The sequence below is a fragment of the Podarcis bocagei genome (genome assembly GCF_964188305.1).
Source record: "Podarcis bocagei genome assembly, chromosome: 13".
NCBI lineage: Eukaryota > Metazoa > Chordata > Lepidosauria > Squamata > Lacertidae > Podarcis > Podarcis bocagei.
Genome location: NC_138138.1, coordinates 9,829,357 through 9,847,453, shown reverse-complemented (window position 1 = coordinate 9,847,453; position 18,097 = coordinate 9,829,357). Strand labels below are relative to the sequence as shown.

General features: G+C 48.9%; 1 protein-coding gene across 2 annotated transcripts; it reads left to right on the top strand.

Moving 5' to 3' along the window:
- Positions 1-1,491: 1,491 nt before the first annotated feature.
- LOC308571241 (sulfotransferase 1B1-like) lies at positions 1,492-17,705 on the top strand. 2 transcript variants are annotated; one of them, XM_081166808.1, is made up of 8 exons: positions 1,492-1,683; positions 5,130-5,331; positions 7,328-7,453; positions 11,912-12,009; positions 13,182-13,308; positions 15,335-15,429; positions 15,725-15,905; positions 17,513-17,705. In XM_081166808.1, the coding sequence occupies exons 2-8, from the start codon at positions 5,184-5,186 to the stop codon at positions 17,623-17,625; spliced, it is 888 nt and encodes a 295-aa protein (XP_081022934.1). In that variant the 5' UTR covers positions 1,492-1,683; positions 5,130-5,183; the 3' UTR covers positions 17,626-17,705. The 2 variants fall into 2 exon arrangements, with proteins under 2 accessions (XP_081022934.1, XP_081022935.1); XM_081166809.1 differs by having other exon boundaries at positions 1,493-1,683; positions 5,120-5,331.
- The last annotated feature ends 392 nt before the right edge of the window (positions 17,706-18,097 follow it).

Here is an 18,097-nt window from a genome sequence, read left to right as displayed (position 1 = left end):
GGCGCCCTTGTTCGGGGTTCCTCCTCCTTTCCTGTTTATGAGGGGAGCACCCTGTTGCGTGGCGAGTTCCCGCCCCCCACCAGGATAAATAAAGACACGAGACACCATAATACAAGGTTAATTGGGCGAATTAGGCCACAACTTTATTGAATTCAGGAATGAGAGGCATTGGCTTAGGCATTGGTCCTAACGACTATCCGGCTCCAGCCCATTTGCTGGAGACACGGGGAAGGGTTAACACTAATCGGGGGAGTCTCCCGCCAAGGCACGTCGACTAGGAGCTCCCCCGGGTCACCGCTCTGGGGCGTGCCTTTGGCCCTCACCTCCATAGGCTTCGGACAGGGCCACGCCCCCCGGAGTCCTTTAACGGACCACCCTTCGCTCACTGGGGGGAGGTGATGGCGTTCCTCCCCCCCACATCCTCTTAACCCCTTCTTACCAATTTAATTTCAAAAGTCCATATAAGGCCTTGCGCGCCCTTGTTCGGGGTTCCTCCTCCTTTCCTGTTTGTGAGGTGAGCACCCTGTTGCAACAGATCAATAAAGATCAAGCTTCCTAGCTGCTTTGCTTCTCAATATTCTCTGGTTGGCCTCTGTTATTTTCTCCTACCAATAGGGAACCTATGTAAGGACTCTATATGGGCTCTTGGGTACCCCATAAGGGAAAAGGGCAAGTTTTGTTTACAGCAATTCCCAACTCCCATCATCCCTGACCACTGACACAGGCTCCCAGTCCCTGGTTTGCAACAACCCTGCGGTGTTGCACCATGGCTAGCAAAGCTGACTCTGGCTTCCTGTTCAGAATCACCAGCAGTTGGCAACCTTGGCCACGCATTGTATTTGTTCAGAAAATATAGGTCGGGGGGGGGGAACCATTGAGTAGGAAGAAGGAAGGACAGATCTCTTGAAAACCAAGAGCAGCAAAGGGAGGCGTTTGGATTTCTTTCCTTTTTGAAAAGTTTTTATTGTTAAAATAATTCAGCATTAATGCACAGATATTGCAAATATACAAGCATACAAACATACATTTCATACAATCCTTAAAAGTGTTCAAACATACTTACACTCAATCCCACAGATAATTCCTTTTCCCATCCCCATCCACCACCCCTCACCCCACCTTTGTGTTTGACTTCCAATCTACTCAATTGCAATTTCTTTCCACTTCTATTACTTTCTTTCACACACCTTTAACCTAATTTCATACTTCTTTTTCTATTACACATTGTTATCCATCTTATTTAGTATTTCGGTATTTGAAACAGAACTTGTTTCTTCTAATAGGAGTTCTGATTTTTCGATATGGTTTTGCAAGTATCCTTTAAACACCTTCCAGTCCAGTGGATTTCTTTTCCCTTCGAATGCGGCTTCACTTGGCTGTTTTCAGACTTCTCTGTCAAACTTTATTTTAATTTCAAAACCATTCAGCCGAGGACATTCTTTCTCCGCTGGCATCGAGCCCAGCTTCCATTCCCCAACCCCTCCCACATGACACACACACTGTTTGGGCAACTGAGACCTTTGGTTTCCTTGGCCTTATTCCCGAGGGTTGGTTTTCTTTTGTTTGTGAAGAAAGCCTCCCTAAACCCTTCCCTGTTTATATCCCTGTGAAAAAATCACACCACCTCCTGGGCGACTCTCTGTCTTTCGCCACTACAGCAGTACCATCTGTCTATGAGGAAAGGTAAGCCTCCGTTCCCCCCCCCCTTTTGTCCGTCTAAATAACGCCACAGCTTTTCAGAAAACAAGTGCCTGTTTTTCTCCGAAAGTCGATTAGGGCTCCAAGTTTGGGAACTTGTTGAAACAGGGCGGAGCGGGGCAGAGCAGGAAGGGGGAACGCTTCAATTTGGAATTGTTGTTAAAAGTTTGGGAGGGAAGTTTGCCTTTGAAAGCTGCAAAAGCAAAGAGGAACGAGGTGCCTGAACTTCAAATTTGAGGTGGTCATCTTTCGGCTACTCTTTAATGAGGAGTGACTTGAAATATTCAGGGGTGCAATTTTTGCTGACTGGTTGCTCAGATCCTCCCGGCAGGGCCAGTCCCCAGCATGAGGCAAGGTGAGGTGACCGCCTCAGGCGGCAGGACCCACGGGGCAGCAGATCCAGCCTCCAAGGAATGCATCACCTGTTAGTGCTGCCAATCCATGCGCACCTTGGAGGCTGGTTCTGCCACCTCCTTGGCACCTCGCTCCAGATGTTTTCTCTACAGCAGCCTCTTGGCAAATAGGAGGTGCTGCTGGTCTCCCCCCAGCCCAGAAACTGCTCTCTGGGGTCTCCTGGGGTCTGACATGATTCGAAGCGGGCTTTGATTCCCACTTCAGCCACCTGCTATGGTTGATTTGATTCCGCACCTTGTCCCTGGTATACATCTTCATTTGCCCATCATCCCTCCCAGGGAGGGACACTGTTTTGTGGCTTGCCTCAGGTGTCAAAATGTCTTGGGCCGGCCCTGCCGCCTGGCGTGGTTGTGAAGGCAGAAGCTTTGGCAATGATCTACTGCTGCTCAAAGATAACGTCTCTGTGTGGGGCTGCTCTCGAGTTGGTTCTGATGAGATGATATTTTTGTCTGTAAATCTTGGAAAAACTCACTTCCTCTTTTTGACCGCTTCACTCTCTCTTGAGCTGTCTCTCGCTTGAAGTTTATGCTCTCTGCCATGTGCAGAGGCTGAGTTTAAGCTGGAACAGCAGTTGCTGTTCTGTGAAAATCTTATTATATCTGACTACTTTATAATGCTGTATGTGTTGAGATTAATATACAGTGGTGCCCCGCAAGACGAACGCCTCGGAAGACGAAAAACTCGCTAGACGAAGGAGTTTTTCGTTTTCTTAGCCGCTTCGCAAGACGCATTTCCCTATGGGCTTGCTTCACAAAACGAAGCTTGCCCCGCAAGCTCCGGGGATAGCGGGGAAGCGCAGCGCGCCTTCCCCTCTCTCCCCGGACCCCTTTTGAACCAAGGGGCGGCAACGGGGAGAAGCGATTCTCCCCGCTGCCCCTTCCCTTGCTTTAAAACAGGTCCGGGGACAGAGGGGAAGGCGCGCGCGCCTTCCCCTCTGTCCCCGGAGATTGCGGGGCAGGCAACGGGGAGAAGCAATCTTCTCCCCACCGCCCCTTGCTTTAAACAGGTCCGGGGACAGAGGGGAAGGCGTGTGGCGCTTCCCCTCTGTCCCCGGACGGTCTCCATAGGAACACATTGATTGATTTTCAATGCATTCCTATGGGAAACCGTGCTTCGCAAGACGAAAAACTCGCAAGAAGAAAAAACTTGCGGAACGAATTAATTTCGTCTTGCGAGGCACCACTGTATAGTTTTACCGTTAGTTATTCAGTATGTAATATGCTTAACATGTGTCCTTAAAATCTTTTAAATTTATTTATTTATTTAATAAGGTTTATACACCTCTTAAAGGGACATGGTTGACGCTGTGGTCTAAACCACTGAGCCTCTGCGGCTTGCCGATCAGAAGGTCAGTTGTTCGAACGGAGTGAGCGCCCGTTGCTCGGTCCCAGCTCATGCCAACCTAGCAGTTCGAAAGCACGCCCCAAATTAGGTAAAGGTAAAGGGACCCATGACCATTAGGTCCAGTCGTGACCGATTCTGGGGTTGCAGAGCTCATCTCGCTTTATTGGCCGAGGGAGCCAGCGTACAGCTTCTGGGTCATGTGGCCAGCATGACTAAGCCACTTCTGGCGAACCAGAGCAGCGCACGGAAATGGTGTTTACCTTCCCGCCGGAGCAGTACCTATTTGTCTACTTGCACTTTGATGTGCTTTCAAACTGCTAGGTTGGCAGGAGCAGGGACCGAGCAACGGGAGCTCACCCCGTCGCTGGGATTCGAACCGCCAACCTTCTGATCGGCAAGACCTAGGCTCTGTGGTTTAACCCACAGCGCCACCCGCCTCCCTGTTACGCCCCAAATTGCAAGTAGTTAAATAGATACGGCGTTTCCTGCGCTGCTCTGGTTTCGCCAGAAGTGGCTTGGTCATGCTGGCCACATGACCCGGAAGCTGTACGTCGGCTCCCTCGGCCAGTAAAGCGAGATGAGCGCCGCAACCCCCAGAGTCATCTGCGACTGGACTTAACTGTCAGGGGTCCTTTACCTTTACTTTTTTATACACCTCTTGCTTGTAAAAAAACCCCACACACCCTCAAAGCGGTTGACAAAAAGAGAAAAGAGTGATATTGAGAAAAATTTACAACCCTACTTTAAAACATACAGAACATTACTAAAACAGATTAAAATTATCTCAACTTTCTAAGGATCTGGGCAGGCTTGTCTAAACAAGGATGGTTTTTTTCCGCAGAATGGATATTATGTGGCGCCTGTAGGAGTGCCAATTCTGCCAATCAAAGCAGTATATAGATGAGAGAACCTCTATGCATTACTGCTTCGGTTAAGTCCAGTATTACACAAGGTTTTCACAGCAAACTTCAGTCTAGACTTGGGTTGGCGAACCTCCGGCCAGGAGTTCAAACTGGGCCCATGAGCAGCTTTCCTCCCAATCAGCCTCACCCTTCCCAACACCTTTGATCCTATAAGATGATGCTCCCAAAGCACAAGCGGAAGCCTTGATATTCACTCTCTTGTGGCCAACTCTGGGGTTGAGGCGCACATCTTGCTTTCTTGGCCGAGGGAGCCAGTACAGCTTCCGGGTCATGTGGCCAGCATGACTAAGCCGCTTCTGGCCAACCAGAGCAGTGCACAGAAACACCGTTCACCTTCCCGCTGGAGCGGTACCTATTTATCTACTTACACTTTTGACGTGCTTTCGAACTGCTAGGTTGGCAGGAGCAGGGACCGAGCAACGGGAGCTCACCCTGTCGTGGGGATTCGAACCGCCGACCTTCTGATCGGCAAGCCCTAGGCTCTGTGGTTTAACCCACAGCGCCAGCCGCGTCCCTTTTGCTCCCGTACTATAACACCTTTAAAATGAAAATAAATGGCCAAAATAAACTCCGGAGGGGTGGGGGCAGAGCATGGCCACAGTGGCCTGAGTGGTGGCATTGGGTCTGTTTGCCACTGGCCCCATCATCTGTCCCTCTCTGGATGATAATTTGGGGACTTTGACCCCCAAAATTCAGCCGTAGCTCCACTTCTCCCCCCTCCTGCATTTTATTCGGCAAAGTGTCTTGCAGGTGGTCCTCTCGTCTTCTCTTATTTTGACTGCACTGCCTGGCGCCTCCCCAAAGATGGGCAGCCCAGATGCTTATCTTCGGAAAGACTGGCAGACGGTCCGTGGCATCCCCATGGTCTGCGCGTTCTCATTTGACTGGGACAGGATCGACCGTTTCCAGAGCAGGCCTGATGATATCGTGATATCCACGTACCCCAAATCGGGTGAGCGTTGTGTGGGGAACAGGACCGCGTTGAGAATCTGCTGCCTTTTGATGACCGCCCAAAATTCACTGTCTGGTGTGGTCCATCTCGGTGTGTCTAACGGTGGTAGTCAGTTCCCAGAAGCCTGTTGGAACAAGGAAGTCCTCACCTGCTGCTGGAAGGACAGCAAGGAGGGAGCCAGGCTAGTTTCTTCAGGGAGGGAGTTCCAGAGTCTGGGAGCAGCCACCAAGAAGGCCTTGCCCTGTATCCCCCTTTCTTACATACTTACCCCACCTATCAACTTGCCCTGATTACTCTAATATTATCACACGGACATAATATTATTTATAAACACCAGAACATCACAAAGCCCAACTCCTAGGGGCCAAGGGGTTTTCAGCCCCTCGCCAATAAAATATTTGAGGGGGGCCAAGCTCTACCAAAGTTGATGGGCATTGCCATTCAAATGGTGTGCGCGCACTGCGTCATGTGACCGATTATGCAGGATGGGGCTTTCCTGGGCTCCACCCCAATATTTTATTCAACTTGGCACCCCTGCACCCATTGACTGCCATCGTTGCCCTCTGTGAGTTTGGAGGGCAGCTTCTGAAATGTGTAGGTAGTACAGAAGGCTGCCATCTTGTACAAGAATGCACAAGGAGACGCCAAGCTGCCATTTTGTCCCCACTGCCCTGCCCCCATGTGTTTACACATTTAGGGAATGCCTCCGGAAGAGTGTGACCTATAGAGCAGGCATAGGCAAACTCCGGCCCTCCGGATGTTTAGGACTACAATTCCCATCATCCCTGACCACTGGTCCTGTTAGCTAGGGATGATGGGAATTGTAGTCCCAAACATCTGGAGGGCCGGAGTTTGCCTTTGCCTGCAATAGGGAGTCTGTGGCTCGAGTCATGTATGGCTAAACAAGCCCTACAAGAAAACAGTGAGACTTGCAGCCTAGTAAGCGCAATAGGGGTTGAGCCACATGGCTGTAACCTATGCGTGTCAATAGATTTTAATTATTAGGAGCTTTTCGAGGGTTCTACAAAACACACCCTACAACCTACTGGCTGCATAAAAGGTAAAGGTACCCCTGACCATTAGGTCCAGTCGTGGCCGACTATGGGGTTGCGGCGCTCATCTCTCAATTCCTCCCAATCAGCCCCACCCTTCCCAACACCTTTGATCCTATAGGATGATGCTCCCAAAGCACAAGCGGAAGCCTTGATATTCACTCTCTGTTGTGGCCAACTCTGGGGTTGAGGCGCTCATCTCGCTTTATTGGCCGAGGGAGCCGGCGTACAGCTTCTGGGTCATGTGGCCAGCATGACTAAGTCACTTCTGGCGAAACCAGAGCAGCGCACGGAAACGCCGTATCTATTTAACTACTTGAGAGGTTAAGGTAAAGGACCTCTGACCATTAGGTCCAGTCGTGGCCAACTCTGGGGTTGCGGTGCTCATCTTGCTTTACTGGCCGAGGGAGCCAGCGTACAGCTTCTGGGTCATGTGGCCAGCATGAACAAGCCGTTTCTGGTGAACCAGAGCAGCGCACAGAAACGCAGTTTACCTTCCCGCCGGAGCGGTACCTATTTATCCACTTGCACTTTGACATGCTTTTGAACTGCTAGGTTGGCAGGAGAAGGGACTGAGCAATGGGAGCTCACCCCGCCGCGGGGATTCAAACCGCCGACCTTCTGACTGGCAAGTCCTAGGCTCTGTGGTTTAACCCACAGCGCCACCTGTGTCCCTTAGGACAGGCTTCCTCAACCTTGGGCCTCCAGATGTTTTTGGCCTACAACTCCCATGATCCCTAGCTAGCAGGACCAGTGGCCAGGAATGATGGGAACTGTAGTCTCAAAACATCTGGAGGCCCAAGGTTGAGGAAGCCTGCCTTAGGACACCCCTATTGATCTTAAGGCATTGGCTGGAGATGTTTCAGCAGGTGTATCAGCCCATTTGGACTTCTGAGAAAATTCCCTGTCTTACTTTTCGTTTCTGTTTGTTTGTTTGTTTCCAGGGACCACATGGATGAGTGAAATTGTGGACTTGATTAGGAACGATGGCGACCCCGACAAAAGCAAACGGGCAATTTTCAATAAAGTGCCCATGCTGGAATTTGCTGCCCCAGGAAGGATGCCACCAGGTAAACTTGCGTGCGAGTTACCGAGAGAACTTGCATTTCAGAGATCCGAGGTGAAGAGGTAAAAATTAAAGTGGGTGGAGGAATAAGCAGTTTCCTCTGGGTTCCTGCTTCCCTATCTTTTCTTGATCTCTGGCCAAGGATCAAAGCTCCTCTTCCGTGCCTTGAGGAAAGGGAGCATAAAAGAAACCTGCATTTCTGGCAGGTGAGTGAGACTATTTTATATGTTTAGATCACACGTAATTTTCTGAGGGTGGTTTTCCCTCTTCATAACATCCAGCGCCCAAACTGGGAGAAAAAAGAGAAGTGGGAGCAGGTGCAGGGAGGACGTTAGGATGGTTAGGCCACCATTGCTATGCATTTAAAGCAGTACCACACCATTTTAAGCAGTCATGGTTTTCCCCAAGAATAGTGAGAACTATAGTTTGTTAAGGGTGCTGACAGCTCTTAGGAGGCCCGTTTCCTGCTCACAGAGCTACAATTCTCAGAGTGGCTTACCAGCCTACACCTCTTCTTTGGGAATTGTAGCACTGTGAAGGGGATCGGGGCCTCCTAACAACTCTCAGCAGCATCCTTAACAAACTACATTTCCCATGATGCCTTGGGGAAAGCCATGACTGTTTAGTGATATAACACTGGTTTAAATGCATAGCGCAAACGGAGCCTCAACTACTTCTGCCTGAAAATGCGTGAGATGACAGCTCACCTCACTTTAAACAACAGCCTAGCACTGTGATCACTAGCAGTGGAGATCAAGAGAGGCATGTGCTGGATTGGACCCAAGTCAAATAAGTCTTATCCTGGCTCTTGGACCATCCTTAAGTGGACCTTCAGGAAAAGCCTGTAGACCAGGCATAGGCAAACTTGGCTCTCCAGATGTTTTGGGACTACAACTCCCATCATCCCTAGCTAACAGGACCAGTGGTCAGGGAGGATGGGAATTGTAGTCTCAAAACATCTGGAGGGCCGAGTTTGCCTATGCCTGCTGTAGACCAGGGGTCAGCAAACTTTTTCAGCAGGGGGCCGGTCTACTGTCCTTCAGACCTGGGGGGGGGGGCAGACTATATTTTGAAGAGGGAAAATGGACAAATTCCTATGCCCTACAAATAACCCAGAGATGCATTTTAAATAAAAGCACATATTCTACTCATGTAAAAACACCAGGCAGGCCCCACAAATAACTCAGAGATTCATTTTAAATACAGTGGTACCTCTGGATGCAACCGGGATCAGTTCCGGAGCCCTGTTTGCATCCTGAGTAGAACGTAACACGCAACTGCGTGTCTGCGTATGCGTGGGTCACATTTTGCCACTTCTGCACATGCGCATGACATAATTTTGAGCGTCTGCGCATGAGCGAGCGATGAAACCCGGAAGTAACGCACTCCATTACTTCCGGGTCGCTGCGGAGCACAACCCGAAAATGCTTAACCTGAAGCTACTTCAACCCAAGATATGATTGTAAAAGGACACATTCTGCTCATATAAAAACAGACTGATTCCCAGACCGTCTGTGGGCTGGATTTAAAAGGTGATTGGGCCGGATCCGGCCCTCAGGCCTTACTTTGCCTACTCATGCTGTAGACAGTGAAAGAAAAGATGGGGGAGACACATATACCAGAACCAAAGGAAAACGACCTCTGGTATATCACACAGTGATGAGGGCAGGCATGCACAATGACAAATTGCTGAGTAGCAGGCCAGCCAAAAATAAATGACTCAGCAGTCTTAAATGCATACAATGGACCACCCCAAAGGACCTGCCAACCGAAATCCAAAGCAGCTCTCAAAATCATGCTGTCTGCCAGCATCTCTCTCGCTGAGGATGACTACCACATTGAAAACTCAAAAAGCCCAGTCTTCTAATACGGCTATTGGGAATATTACCCGTAGCAGGGAAGAATAGTGTTATAAATTTGTGGGGTGCCTGGACCACCTCTTTCTAATTCTGGGGCGCCAGGCATTGAATTTAGCATGTTAAAGTATAAGGTAAAGGTAAAGGGACCCCTGACCATTAGGTCTAGTTGTGACCGACTCTGGGGTTGCGGCGCTCATCTCGCTTTACTGGCCGAGGAAGCCGGCGTACAGCTTACGGGTCATGTGGCCAGCATGACTAAGCCACTTCTGGGGAATCAGAGCAGCGCACGGAAACGCCGTTTACCTTCCCCCCGGAGCGGTACCTATTTATCTACTTGCACTTTGACGTGCTTTTGAACTGCTAGGTTGGCAGGAGCAGGGACCGAGCAACGGGAGCTCACCCCGTCGCGGGGATTTGAACCGCCAACCTTCTGATCGGCAAGTCCTAGGCTCTGTGGTTTAACCCACTGTGCCACCTGCGCCCCATGTTAAAGTATAAGCCATGTTAAAAAAATAAACCAGGCAGGCTTCCTTGTGAAGTAATCACGTTTAAGAGATGGACCATTAAGAGAGCACAAAGGACAGGGTGATGGCCCATCAAGGAACGCAGAGGGTGGGCGTTGCACCCTGGACTCTGGGTAGTTTGCAAAAGACTATGCAGAGTTGGGAGAGGAGTTTCAGAATTGCAGTAGGCCGGAGTAAGCAAGAGGGGAGATAGTTGTGTTTGGGGAAGCAGTTTGCAAGCTGGAGAAGAGTGGGTCACAGCGCAATGGGGGCTGACAGTTTGAATCCAACGTGGCAGCTATGGGAGAGACAGGATCCTCACGGACTCTAAAGCTGGAAGCCCCCTGCCCCATCCTAGGCTCAGGTTGTATATACAGTCATACCTCAGGTTGAAGTAGCTTCAGGATGAATATTTTCAGGTTGCGCTCCGCAGTGCATTACTTCTGGGTTTCGCCACTTGCACATGTGCAGATGCTCAAAATGACATCACGTGCATGCGCGGAAGCGGCGAATCGCAGCCTGCACACATGCAGACGCGGGGATGCGGGTTGCGTTCACTTCAGGGTGCGAACGGGGCTCCAAAACGGATCCCGTTCACAGCCAGAGGTACCACTGCATCTATAAATAAACCATATATAATAAAGACACCACGGTCTCTGCTGTGCCTCATTCCAAGGAACCTGAACCCTGGGTAAATGCCTGGAACCTCCGCGGAGATTGGGGTGTGTGTGGGTGTAACAATAAGCTCCCTTGTTTCTCAGATCATTGAACAGGGGTGGGGAATCTGTGCCCCTCCAGATGAGATATTGCTGAACCACATCATGCCAGGCCATTGTCCATGCTTTGTCGGGCTGATAAGAGTCGTAGTTTAGCAACTGGATATCTCCGTTGGTTATAGCATGGTGCTGATACAGTGGTACCTCTGGTTGTGAACAGGATCCACTCCGCAGACCTGTTCGCAACATGAAAAGCCCGCAATCTGAAGCGCCGTATCTGCTCAGGTGCGCAGCGTGATTTGGCCCTTGTGCGCATGCACGAAGAGCGATTTAGCGCTTCTGCGCATGCGCGAGCGGCGGAACCCAGAAGTAACCCTTTCCGGTACTTCCGGGTCACCGCAGGACACAACCTGAAAAAATGTATCATGAAGCAAACGTAACATAAGGTATGACTGTAATGTCAAGGTTGCAGGTTCGGTCCCTGTTTGGGATCACCCACTGCACAATTATATGATTCTGTAACATTGGTGAGCATGGGGTAAAGGTGTGCTGGTCCTGGGGGCTAACCGAGAGACGAGGTCCGAGTCCAGTCCGAGGTCGATGGTGCGGTATAGAGGCTGTCCGTCAAAGCTGTAGCTGGGTCCAAGGCAGGGAGTCGGGTGGGGTCAGGAACTCTGGCAGAAGAGCAGGACAGGGTGCAGGCAGGAACAGGCTAGCAACAACGTTGCTCCCGCAACCTGGGACTGGGGCTGACTGGCTTTTATCTGCCCCGAGGCATAGGGCGGCCCCGGTCCTCAGGTGACTTGCCTCTCCTGGCCTGGAGGCAAGCACTCCTCCTGTGGGAACTTAGTTCCCTCCGCCTCTCTGCCCTGAGCCTCTGCAGCTCAGGAGAGGCTGGAGGGTTACCGGACCCAGAGGCAACCTCCTCTTCCTCTGATGGGGCTGAGAGTGGAGCACCTGCAGGCAATGGGTCCTCCATCACCTCAGGGGCCAGAGCAGACTCGGCTGGTGCCTGCACCTGAGGATCCAGCACAGGTGAGGACCCTTCAGGCTCAGGCCCCAGCCCCAGCTCAGCTGGTTCTGGAGGCGGGGACTCCTGTGCAGGCTGGGATTCTGCAGGTTCAGCCTCTGAGTCTGAATCCCAGGCCATCACAAAAGGTTTCCTGCAACTACCATACTGAAAGCTTTTTCTAGTGATCCATGCATTGCCTGAGTTGCTTTAGCCTACTGGTGCAATGAAGTTTCCTTGGCCCGCAGGTCAAAGATCTCACCACAGTTCCCTCTTCTGCCCACAGCTAGGTAATGATGGCTGACAGGAACAGTCAACTGTCCTTCATGCCCCAGGTCAACTGTTCAAACCTAGTAACACTCTTTTGCTCACCAGGCACAGAACAATTAACTCAGATGCCATCTCCTCGCCTGGTGAAGACCCACCTCCCAATTGACCTCCTTCCCAAGTCCTTCTGGGAAAATGGCTGCAAGGTAATCCTACTGGGCACCAATCCCACAAGTCATCTAGTTTCTTTTCTTTTCTTTTCTAAATATAATTTTTATTAACAGGCCAATCAAATCACATCGATTCCAAATCACATTACAGTGGTGCCTCGCAAGACGAAATTAATCCGATCTGCGAGTCTCTTCGTCTTGCGGTTTTTTCGTCTTGCGAAGCACGGCTATTAGCGGCTTAGCGGCTATTAACGGCTTAGCGGCTTAGCGGCTTTAAGAAAAAGGAAACAAACTCACAAGAACTTGCAAGACATTTCGTCTTGCGAAGCAAGCCCATAGGGAAATTCGTCTTGCGGAACGACTCAAAAAACGGAAAACTCTTTCGTCTAGCGAGCTTTTCGTCTTGCGAGGCATTCGTCTTGCGGGGCACCACTGTAAATCCAAATTATACAGCCGGATTTTTAAATTTTTTGTTGGGGGTACCCATACTTCAAGTTCCGAAAGGGGTCAAAACATCACTCTTGCTGCTGCCTTGATCAAACAGTTCTATCCAGTTCTGTCCAGATAGTCTTTTTGTTATTTTCTTCATCTTCTTGTTGTTATCATATATTCCTTTCTTTGTGATCTCTGATAATCTTCACAAGCGGGTGAAAGACAAACATCTCCTGTGTGGGTTTTACACTCTCCAAAAATCATATCACATAAAGGACAGATGCCATTTCCACACCTCCATTAAAAACATTCCCGCAGTCCGTCCGTTGATTTACAGGCTTGCAAATCTATATCTCAGAGGGACCTGCCAGGTCAAAATTACGTTCCAATAACCATACATTCACATTCCAATGACCCTAGTCCTCCTCCCTCTCGTCTTCCTTAAGCAGGCCTGCTTCACGAAACTCCATTTTTAACTGCATCATAAAACTTTCCTTTCATTCCCCGATGTTTCCACCAGTCCTCTCCTCAATCAATAATTCATTCCCACACAGTTCTTAGTCTCCTGCTTGTGATTAATAATAGCAACGATTCTTCTCTCTGTCTGTCTGGAGGGGAGGGTTATTGGTACTCACATAAGGCAAAAAAAGAACACAAGTCAGCTAGTTTCAGAGTTTTGCAAAAAAAAAATCCACCTGTCTAGACGTACCTAGGGTGAAAAACTACCAGTACAATTTGGATTGTGTGTCCCCCCCCCCTGCTTTCCTTCTCTGAAGATGATCTACGTGGCTCGCAACGCAAAGGATGTCGCTGTCTCCTTTTACCACTTTGACTTGATGAACAAGCTGCACCCAGACCCGGGTCCCTGGGAAAACTACCTGGAGAAATTCATGGCTGGAAGAGGCAAGTCTGCCCATCCATTTGCCACTGTATGTAGCTAAACTTTTCACTTTCCCAGGAAACATAAAGTATTGTTATGGGTTTGGGGGTGGAGGGTCAGTTCAGACTGTGATCCTGCATTTAGTGAGCTTTATAATCTAGTAAAGTGGTACCTCAGGTTACATACGCTTCAGGTTACATACGCTTCAGGTTACAGACTCCGCTAACCCAGAAATAGTGCTTCAGGTTAAGAACTTTGCTTCAGGATGAGAACAGAAATCGTGCTCTGGCGGTGCAGCAGCAGCAGGAGGCCCCATGAGCTAAAGTGGTCCTTCAGGTTAAGAACAGTTTCAGGTTAAGTACGGACCTCTGGAACGAATTAAGTACTTAACCTCCTGAGGTACCACTGTACAGGCATGCCCAAAGTCCGTTTTGGGGGCCTAATCCAGCCCCTTGGCCAGTCAGTTTTATCTGGCCCCTGTGGCAGCTCAACAACTTTGGTCAGCCCTCACGCAGCATGTTTACTTCATCAAATCCGGCCCTCTTTGAAAAATGTTTGGGCACCCCTGATCTACTAGAACAGGGGTCGGCAACCTAAGGCCCATGGGCCACAAGCAGCCCATAGGGGCATTTAACCGGCCCACGAGCTGCCCCCAAACTGAGCTGACTGCTCAGCAAGTCCCTGCCCGCTGTGCTAAACTGGCGCAGTGTAGCACGGGGACTCGCTTCCGCGGCACTGAAAATTGCGTCTGTGCAGAAGCAGACACCGGAAATTGTGGGTGCGCACTTACGTGCGTGTGTGATCTGGTCCACAGAGGGATCTTGGCTGGAGTGAACTGGCTCAGGCGAGGTAAACCTTGCTGACCCCTGTACTAGAAGATGCTGCTCAAACCAGTTCCTTGGTTAATAGCTAGCCAGTTAAGTGCTCTCATCAGCATCTCAAAGAATGACCTAAGTGGTGGTACACTCCAGCCATTTAAGCTATAAAGCCAGGAGAAAACTCTGTGTGTGCCAAAGCAGAAGAATATGTGGTTTATATTATACTTATCATCATCACCCAGGTGTTAAGACTACAGGGATTAGATCCAGCACCTATGGATTACAGATCTATGTTGCTCCACCATCTTCATGCAGAAATGCACAGGGAACGTCAACGGAATTAGGTTCTGATCTCACAACCATTTTAGCCTTGGTTTTCTTTAAGATTTAAGTAACATTAAGATTTAAGTAACATTGCCATAGATGGAACTGGCCACACACATGATGGTGGACTGAAATTAACCAGTGATACTTAACCCTTGGAGTGGGGGCACAGACCCCTTTGAGAATCTGATATAAAGTACAGACCCCATCTCTTCAGAAAAAAATGCCATTATAAATACATACACACAAAGTTTTGCATGCACTTAATTTTATTGCACTGGCAAACATTTTTCCTTTTGTGTCGGGTGCACAGACCCCCCTGAAGCTCACAGGGTCTATGGGCCACATGTTAAGAACCCCTGGCCTAACTCACCCCTGGCCAATCTATTCTCATGCTGCTGTGCTAATAGCTGATCTGGAGTAATATCAGAACCTGCACAGGCCTGAATCAGCCAATGGAAACAGAAGCAAGCAGTGTGCAAGTTTTATGAAACAAATGACTGAATGAATAAGGCAGGAGTGGCTAGTCAAAAACTACTGCTACCATAAACTGAGATCATTGTGAGAATAAAAACAACACTTGGCATTTGTGTAACTCCTTTTGAGTGTTCAAAATGCCTTGTGTGTGTTTTTCTCAGTGATCTTTACGACAACCCTGGGAGGTGAGCTAGTATAATTCCCTCTATTTTGCAGGTGGGGAGTTGAGGCTGAGAAAAGTGTGGCTTGTTTAAAGCCCCCTAGCAAATATGTAACTGAGACAGGATTAGCTCTGGGGACTTCTCAGTTTACAATTTAGCCAATAGGCCCTTGTATTCTATTACAAGACTCAACTTGTTAGGGGTTTTTTAAAAAATAAATAAAAACCACCTATTATTTCTCCACTTTTCTGCTCTTTCTCAAAATTTAGTGGCTTTTGGATCCTGGTATGACCACGTGAAAAGCTGGTGGGATAAGAGGAATGACCATCCCATCCTATACCTGTTCTATGAAGACATGAAAGAGGTAGGAGCCAACAGGATAAGCCCCTGAGGTTATTTTATGTGACATACTGGAAGAAGCAAATCTTGCAGGGGATTATATGCGGTATAATTTTTATTTTTAAAAACGTGCAAAATCTTAAGAATTGCCTTCCTGACTCAGGCCAAGGGTCCAGCAAAAAGATAATGGGTGTCCTTCATTTTATCCTGTGTGGGGTTTTATATATTCAGCAAAGCTTGCTGAATTGGAAGCACAATTGCTTTATCGAATACCCGAGAACCATCAAAATGCTGATCTATTTCAACACCGTTTCCCACAGGATCCAAAGCGCGAGATAAAGAAAGTGGTACGTTTCTTGGGAAAGAACCTGGAAGATTCTGTTGTGGATAAGATTGCCTACAACACATCCTTTGAACTGATGAAGGACAATCCCGCCACAAACTATAGGATGGCTCCAGCTGCCGTGATGGACCACAGCATCTCCCCATTTATGCGCAAAGGTAAAAGACTTGCACCGTCCTCTCTGACCACCATTCCGTAAAGATTTAGGATCACGAACAGCTCAGTAACTGACTTTGGTTTTTATTATTATTATTGATTAATTAACCACCCCAATTCAACTGAACAATAAATCTGAATAGTACCAAAACATCAATATTGGTACTAGAAGGAAAAGCCATAAATACAGAAAAAGAGTTCTGCTGGATTAGGCCATTGGCCCAGCATCTTGTTCTTGCAGTGGCCAGCCAGGTGACTGCAAGAAACCTGAACGCAGGACCTGAGGACAACAGCACTCCCCGCTTCTGAGATTTCCAGCAACTAGTATTCAGAAACATTCCTGCCTCTAACTGTGGGAGTAAAAAGGTAAAGGGACCCCTGACCATTAGGTCCAGTCTTGGATGACTCTGGGGTTGCGGCGCTCATCTCGCTTTACTGGCCGACGGAGCCAGCATGACTCTGCTGAACCAGAGCAGCGCACGGAAACGCTGTTTACCTTCCCGCCGGAGTGGTACCTATTTATCTACTTGCACTTTGACGTGCTTTCGAACTGCTAGGTTGGCAGGAGCAGGGACCGAGCAACGGGAGCTCAACCCGTTGTGGGGATTTGAACTGCCAACCTTCTGATCGGCAAGTCCTAGGCTCTGTGGTTTAACCCACAGCGCCATCCACGTCCCTCTGCTCTACAGTTAGAAGACACCATGTGGGTCATCTAGTCCATGGGTAGGCAAATTAAGGCCCGGGGGCCAGATGCGGCCTAATCGCCTTCTAAATCTGGCCCATGGACAGTCCAGGAATCAGCGTGTTTTTACATGAAGTAGAATGTGTCCTTGTCCATGGAGTTTTCTTGGCAGGGATTATGGAGCTGGAGGAGACTCTTGAGAGTCCCATGGACTGCAAGAAGATCAAACCTATCCATTCTTAAGGAAATCAGCCCTGAGTACTCGCTGGAAGGACACTGAAACTGAGGCTCCAATACTTTGGCCTTCTCATGAGAAGAGAAGACTCCCTGGAAAAGACCCTGATGTTGAAAGTTGGAGGGCACAAGGAGAAGGGGACGACAGAGGACGAGATGGTTGGGCAGTGTTCTTGAAGCTACCAGCATGAGTTTGACCAAACTGCGGGAGGCAGTGGAAGACAGGAGTGCCTGGCGTGCTCTGGTCCATGGGGTCACGAAGAGTCGGACACGACTAAATGACTAAACAACAACAACAAAGAATGTGTCCTTTTATTTAAAATGCATCTCTGGGTTATTTGTGGGGCATAGAAATTCGTTCATTCCCCCCCTCCAAAAACAATATTGTCTGGCCCCCCACAAGGTCTGAGCGACAATGGTCCAGCCCCCTGCTGAAAGTTTGCTGACCCCTGATTCCAGTCTAACCCCCTGCAATTCAGGGATTCAGGCTTGAACCCACAGCCCTAAGATTAAGAATCTCATGTTGTACCTATTGAGATATCCTAGCTAAAGTAAACAGGTGGCCCATTACCTCCCAGCCTGACTAAAACTGGCTTTTACCAAATAAAACGTATCTTTTCTGATTAAAACATCAGGTGATTAATCTACCACCCAGAGCTCTCAACATCTGATTCGTATTCTTCTTTCTTCTAGGGATCGCTGGAGACTGGAAAAATCACTTTACAGTAGCTCAGAAGGAGGTATTTGATGAAGATTATAAAAGGAAAATGGCGGACACAACGCTGCGATTCCGAACGGAGATCTGAAGCCCCGTGTTCTGTGCTTCCGTACCGAACCCACCTGTCATTTGGTAGACAATTAAAGAGAAGAAGCAAGTTGCTGACCTGGAAGGTTGTGGGATACATGTTTGAAAAAATGTGTACAGTGGTGCCTCGCAAGACGAAAAGAATCCGTTCTGTGATTCTCTTCGTCTAGCGGTTTTTTCGTCTTGCGAAGCAAGCCCATTGACGGATTAGCGGATTAGCGGCTTTTAGCGGCTTATCTGCTAATCGGATCAGCTGATAAGCGACTTAGCGGCTTAGAAAAAGGGGGGAAGGAAAAAAACCAGCAGGAACTCGCAAGACATTGTCGTCTTGCAAAGCAAGTCCATAGGAGATTCGTTTTGCGAAGCACCTCCAAAACGGAAAACTCTTTCGTCTAGCGAGTTTTCCGTCTTGCGAGGCATTCGTCTTGCGGGGCACCACTGTATGTAGTTTCTGGGAAAGTATTCAGTGCTGA

Excerpts from the sequence above, each read along its gene's own strand:
- LOC308571241 (XM_081166808.1), top strand. The coding sequence starts at position 5,184 with ATGGGCAGCCCAGATGCTTATCTTCGGAAAGACTGGCAGACGGTCCGT. Across the intron at positions 12,010-13,181 it reads TCTGGGAAAATGGCTGCAAG|ATGATCTACGTGGCTCGCAA; the intron begins GTAATCCTACTG and ends CCTTCTCTGAAG. Across the intron at positions 15,430-15,724 it reads TCTATGAAGACATGAAAGAG|GATCCAAAGCGCGAGATAAA; the intron begins GTAGGAGCCAAC and ends CGTTTCCCACAG.